We start from the raw sequence: 6,769 nt of genomic DNA, 5'->3' as shown, positions 1-6,769 counted from the left end.
TGAATCAGTATAAAGTTGCATGTGTTGCCAATATTTACTTTTTACTAGTTTAATTTGTGCCAGATTCTTGAAAGAAAACATGTTTTGAATTAAGGCTGTTGCTAATGTGACGGAGACAAAAAAGAGTAATGTTAGCGACATTTGGACATGTAACATTGGCAACAACATCTTTAAAAGTTGAAATGTATGCACACAGTGGTGCTTTATAAATGCTTTGAGTAATTAAATTGTACAGTCTGGTTTAGAATTTCTAAATATACAGAATGTCATTGGCAGGTGTTCTTTGTATCAAATGAATACACAAGAAACCAATTTGTAATAGTAACATTAGCAACATCTTCTTCAGTAATACATTAAGAAAATTTGCTATCTAGATCGGTCACACTAAATGTGGCCAAAATTGTTACAGGAGGTGAAAAATAAGATTCATGATATCTTTATCGAAAATTTTTTAAGATGTAACTGAATGATTCTTCTAGATCTGTTCATATCTTTAGAGTCGTGAACTGAGATGTTGATATGATATGAGTACCAAATGCAATAAGAACTGTTCTTTGTACCAGACTGACACACCAGATTTTATGGATGAATGGATTAATTATTGTTTAACGTCCAGTGTCAACCTAGTACGTGCACATCAGGGCGAGAACAAGTTGATGTAATATGATCTCTGCTTTGTACTAGACTGACACGCTCAACAGGATTTTCCACAAAGACACATTATAAAGACTCTGTTGCCTCTGTAAGCTGACCTTTGCTTTTACTCCTAAATGCTGTCGGCTTGGATGAGAAGCAGCAAAGACCAATTTTAATGTCTTATTTTATCTGGCTGGGGATTGAACCTGCAACCTTTGGCACTCAAAACAGAAAGGGGGATATGGATTATTTATGAAGCACAAGCCAAAATGCCCGTGTAATGTCTGGCAAGAAACATCAAACAACAGAAGAATGAACAATTTCAAATCAATTCGCAGTGAAGATGGAAATACCATAGTGACCAATGCCTCAATGACTTTCATCATGGATTGTAGTATAGAAAGTCTTATGTAGTCTTCAGAGCACCTTAATTGCTTTGCCCATTTAATTCATGATGCATTTGCATTCAAAAGTCTAAAATACTGCCTAGAAGCTTAAAAATATTTTAATGTTTGAAAAATGTATCGTCTCTGTTAGTTCTGGAGGTGTTAGTTCTGAAGGACTTCATCTGAAAGAAAATAAATTAAAAATATTACTAATATATTTAAAATGTATTGTACTGCCTTCAAACTTACTTCAATCAAGACATAGTTTTTTGCCGAATGCTTTCAGTATATATGGTAATTAAAGATATGTTGTCATCATTAATTGTAGCTAGAACAGTTCAAGTTACCATCTTCTTTTAATGATTACCCGAGATTATGCTAAGATACCCCTGAAAATCAAATGTATGTTTACCATTTGGTAATTTTGTCTCTGAGCAATGACTTTTATGCCAATTTGAGAACTGGATTAATTTTGGCAATTAATGAACTAAGTTGTTATTATAAAAATAGAAGATGTGGTATGAAGCTCTTCGAAAAGGAAAAAGAATATTACCTTCAAATATATATAGTAATGAGTGCCCCTTCATTACTATATTAGGCGGTTTTAATTTTCTTATAACATCACTGACTGCTATGGTATACTTCAATGTGCCCTCCTTCCATCCTCTGTTGTAACTTCTATAGTAAATAATCCATGGCCATTTAGACACCTGAAACAAAATTTTGCAAATTATGACAAGTGACTTCTCAATAGATAAAATCAAAACTGAACGCTGTTAAAAAAGTTTTGTTTTAAATCATTTTTAATTGTACCATGATAAATTAGATCACAGAATAAATTGTGTCATGAGGTATAATTAACTAGGTTTCAGTGCATGAAACAATTACATAACTATCTTAATTTAAAAATGCCTGACCACAAAGAAGTATTGATAAAAACTGTTGATACAAATGTATGTATATCTTGACCTAGCAGTAAAGTTAAAAAAACCTTTAAGGAATAAAGATGGTCAAGCACCTAAAAGACCAAACATTGTCCTAACCACAAAACTTAACAACTGTCAATGCTGACTCCGGCAATAACACAAAACCAAACATAACCTGACCTAGACTTCAAAATAATAGTCTGTTTTTTAGATAAAAATGATGACTGGAAAATCTTAAAAGAGTTTTGAAATACTAAGTCTTTCCAAATTAGAACCACGTTAAGACACTGAAACTTTGAAAATTGAAAAGCATTTAAAGATTTTCCAAGTATCTTATTTTTTTAATGAGAGTAAGAACTAAATTTCTTAAGTTAATACCATACCGGTAACCCAATTTCTAGATTCTAACAGGAAAACAATCGAAAAAGTTAAATAACTTAATATTTGTTTGCCAAAAGTTACTAAAAAAACTGTAACAATGGTTTTCACATTTTTTCAGAGAAATCTAAGTCTGGTTAAATAAAGTTTGAAAAATCTGGAAAGAAAAAAATAACATCAATATAAACAATTTGATGAACTTGGTAACTTACAACTGCTGGATATACATCATTTCCAAAACTGACAGCCAGGTAATTACCAGTTTTAAAAGGTCTGTTTTAAATAGCATTAATAAATCATAAATCATAAAACTCTATAGTCTTTCCCTTTTTAGATAAGAAATAAATTACTGAAATAATGTAATATATATAAATTAGCTGTTATAAATTTTTCCCTTATCCAAAGCTCTGGATTTGGCTATATTTTTTTAGATTTGAAGTTAAAACTTTGAACTACAAGTAATTAATGTAAATCTTTACACATTTTATTTTAAAACAAGACTCTTGTAGATCATAATCTTTAAGGTTACAAAAGTATCCCTTAATTTTATCATTGTTATTTCGCCTAGTAGTTATAACAAAAACACTTTGACTAGAACATTTACAATTCAAGTACCTTGATTTCTCTGTTACACTGGACTCGAATGGTGGCTGCTCCATACAATAAGACTTGACTTCTGACCCTTCTGTAACATCAGACTTGACTTCTGACTGGCCAATACCATCGGACTTTACTTCTAACTGCCTCATACCATCTGACTTGACTTCTGACTGCTCCATACCACCAGACTGAACTTCTGACTTTTCTATAACATCAGAATTGACTTCTGACTGCCCCATACCATCAGACTTGACTTCTGACTGCTCAATACCATTAGACTTTACTTCTGACTGCTCCATACCCTCCTTAGACTGGACTTCTGACTGCTCAATACCATTAGACTTTACTTCTGACTGCTCCTTACCATAAGACTTGACTTCTGACTGCTCCATACCATTAGACTGGACTTCTGACTGCTCAATACCATTAGACTTTACTTCTGACTGCTCCATACCATTAGACTGGACTTCTGACTGCTCAATACCATTAGACTTTACTTCTGACTGCTCCATACCATCAGACTTAACTTCTGACTGCTCAATACCATTAGACTTGACTTCCGACTGCTCCATCCCATCAGTCTTGACTTCTGACCGTTCTATAACACCAGACTGGACTTCTGACTGCTCCATACCATAAGACTTGACTTCTGACTGCTCCATACCAACAGACTTGACTTCTGACTGCTGCATAATATTTGACTTGATTGCTGACTGCTCCAACTCATGAGACTTGATATCTGACTGTTCTATAGCACCAGACTTGACTTCTGACTGCTCCATAACATGTGACCTGACTTGTGATTGTTCCATAACCCCTGTGTTTACCACTTCAAACTCCAATACAGAGTGCTCTTCATAATAAGGGACTTCTGATAGTTCTGCAACAGACTGCATTTCTGACTGCTCTGGGTCATAATGGATCTCTACATTAATCTCATCAGAGATGACTTCTGTTACACCAGGGTTTACATCATACTTTCCATCAGCTATGTCTGCTTGGTCACATAAAACTTCAGACATGACATCAATATCACTCTTATTAATGTTCATAAATATTTCATTTTCAAGAAAAGTTTTTATAAAGCTGTCATCTTCATTAAAACTTGTATCAGAATCCTCAAAGCTCATTAAGAGTTCTGGACTGAGTGATTCGGGTTCTCGTCTATGTAGAGGTAAAAGTGGCACAAAATGGTTGATGAATCCATCATGTCTTGTTGATGACCACATAACAGCAGCTGAGGCAGAACATATACCATGCTGTTCTTTCAGTGGAAGAATCCGCCTGTGGAGTACAGTTTGAGGAACAACATCAGTTTGTACGTCTGGATAAACTGACAGTAACTCACAATTTAAAACCGATGACACTGCAAGGAGTTCCCAAATTCCCATCCATGAACCATTTTTACAGGAGTTCATCACTTCTTCTTCATAAAGTCTTCTGATTACATTTCGAGTGAGTCTATCTCCAGGTGTATATTGCTCTAAAAACATTATATATGTATTCAGTAGACAAGAGGCATCCTTGTTGGGGAAACTATTTCCCTGAAGCAGAGTTTCATTTTTCAAATATAATTCTGCATTAATGCACATCTCAACAGTTATTCTAGTTCTCACTTCCATATAATGGTCTTCATTTCCGAAGATTAGTGTGCTTATACTACGAGGGAGACAATTGCCATCCCCATATACCACCACTGGCAAATAATTCACGAACTTTGTTTGCTGTAGTCTTTTTTTTGGGAACAAATTCGATGCATCCTTGTCAACTACTAAGTTATTTGACACTATGTTGATATCTTCATTTATTAATATTTTTATTTGTTTGAATTCTTCATTCAAATGTGTGCAAAATGCTTGTAAGCTTTCATAGTCTTTACATCTTTGCAGCTCATGAAGCTTTAAACTAAAGTATTGTTTTCTGTCTAATACTGTGTGCTCAGTTGTTGGTTTTTCATTTAATTGTTGTTCTGCTGCCATCGGCTTCGTTTTCTCCTTTTTGCACTGTTCTACTACAGGTACCTTGGGCTTTGAGGATACTGTTTTCTTATTTTTTCTAATTGCAGTTTTCTTTTCTTGTGCATGTTGTGGACCAACTTTCTTATGAAGATTCTCAATCTTATCTTTTGCATTTTCTTTTTTTTCATTGTTCTTAGTTCCCTGCATAATTGTCTTCCTCTTTGATTCTCTGACTTCATTTCGGATCTTTATTGATTGAATATCAGTATAATCAGAATTTAGACATCTTGTATAGTCTCTGTCTATACAGTATTCACAGAAACAGGACACTGTTTTTTTATATAGTTCACCTAGTTTCTGAGGAACATTATTAACCTGATGAATTTGTCTTATTCCTTTAACTGGATCAACAGTTTCTGCTTTTTTAGAATGGTCAATAATGTTTTTTCAATAAGAAAAAAATCTCTCTTTGATCCTGGTTCATCCAAAACAATATGCTCACAGCACCAACGATACATGTCTGTAGCATTTGTTATTATTGCTTGTCTTCCTATTACAGCTGAGTCCACAGATTTATTTACAGAGGCAACCTCTCCATCGCATTCACTTTTTCCATGTTCACTTCCAAAGAAATGACGCTGTATTACAACATTTGATTGTGCTAATTCTGCAAAGGTGTGTCTACTTTTATATTGTCCGGCACAACCATCAGAAAAAATGATAAATTCTTTGTAGGGAACAGACTTTTTTTCTAAAAATTCTAGAGATTTGGTTTTAAAATACTCCACTGCATTTGAATCGTGTGTAATATCATCACTAAGAAACACTAATGAATGTCTTACAATCAATTCTGGTACATATCTTGAATGATAAAATAAAACTATGGGATGTAGTGTTATCTGAGCGGCAGCAAAATATGCTGATTTGATTTCATCTTGATATCTCACCAGCCTATTTTTTCCGAAGTCCATTACCATTAACACGTTATCTTTAGGAAGATTTTCTTTTATTTTGTTAAACTGGAACTGTTGCCAATCAGCAATAAAAACATGTTTAACAAGGGATGTACCTTGTGTTGGTTTGTCGACATCTTCCTGCAATTCCTCTAGACATTGTTGTACATTTCCTTCTTTTTTTACCAAACACTTTCTTATCTTACCATCAAATCCCATTTTTCTCTCCCAGTGGTTCCAGGACAGATTTCTTAACTGACCTTGACTTAAGACATGATAATGTTGCACAATTGTTTTCCCGTGTGAACTACACTTTTCACAAATACCATATACACAGTTACTGTGGTGGAATCTCATCGCATCTGGTTTTCTACACATTAAAAATTTGACAAGCTCTTTTTCATTTCTTGGACTTTTGTTATTAGGAAAAGCTCTGTTTAGACATGACAGCTTGTATTTGATATTAAAGCATGTTGGACAAACACAAACATTCCATTGAGTTTTGTTTAATAGTCTCACACATTTTGGCTTTAATGAAACAAATTTTGAAAATCCCAAATTAATAGTAGGGTTTTCTTCTTTAAAAAGTTTAAAAGCAGCTGTCATTTGAAGAGAATATCCTGGCCCATATTTTGTTGCATATCGCTTTTGTGGGAGAACTCTGGCTGTTCTAAGGTAGAATGACGATACTAAGTTTTCTACTGTCTTGGGTACTTTATCTCTTCTTATTTTCCTGGGTTTTATTTTCAGGTTCTTCAATGCTTTTCTGGCAATGTTTTTTCTATCATAACTTTTCAAAGATTTGAGTGTATTTCTATCTAAGATGTCTTTAGCAAATGCTTTATTTCGACGAATAAATATGCTTGCATATTTTTTTTCTTTAAGAATCCTCAGTTCTTCGTAAATGGCATCTTTCTTTCTTGGTGTTGTGT

General features: G+C 33.9%; 1 protein-coding gene across 1 annotated transcript; it reads right to left on the bottom strand.

The window, feature by feature from the left end:
- Positions 1-1,590: 1,590 nt before the first annotated feature.
- On the bottom strand, positions 1,591-6,221 carry LOC127732148 (uncharacterized). The gene is made up of 2 exons (XM_052241220.1): positions 2,942-6,221; positions 1,591-1,732 (listed from the first exon to the last, which is right to left on the bottom strand). Exons 1-2 carry the CDS (start codon positions 5,089-5,091, stop codon positions 1,666-1,668), a joined length of 2,217 nt encoding a protein of 738 aa, XP_052097180.1. The 5' UTR covers positions 5,092-6,221; the 3' UTR covers positions 1,591-1,665.
- Positions 6,222-6,769: the final 548 nt, after the last annotated feature.

The sequence above is a fragment of the Mytilus californianus genome, unplaced genomic scaffold (genome assembly GCF_021869535.1).
Source record: "Mytilus californianus isolate M0D057914Y unplaced genomic scaffold, xbMytCali1.0.p SCAF_22, whole genome shotgun sequence".
Classification (NCBI taxonomy): Eukaryota; Metazoa; Mollusca; class Bivalvia; order Mytilida; family Mytilidae; genus Mytilus; species Mytilus californianus.
Note: the sequence above shows the minus strand (reverse complement) of the source record. Positions and strands in the feature narration are given on the sequence as shown.

What these genes read in the sequence shown, in the direction of transcription:
- LOC127732148 (XM_052241220.1), bottom strand. Translation starts at nt 5,091, where the DNA reads ATGCAGGGAACTAAGAACAATGAAAAAAAAGAAAATGCAAAAGATAAG. An exon ending in AGTGTAACAGAGAAATCAAG is followed by an intron (nt 1,733 to 2,941) that starts GTACTTGAATTG and finishes ATTTTGTTTCAG; the next exon opens with GTGTCTAAATGGCCATGGAT.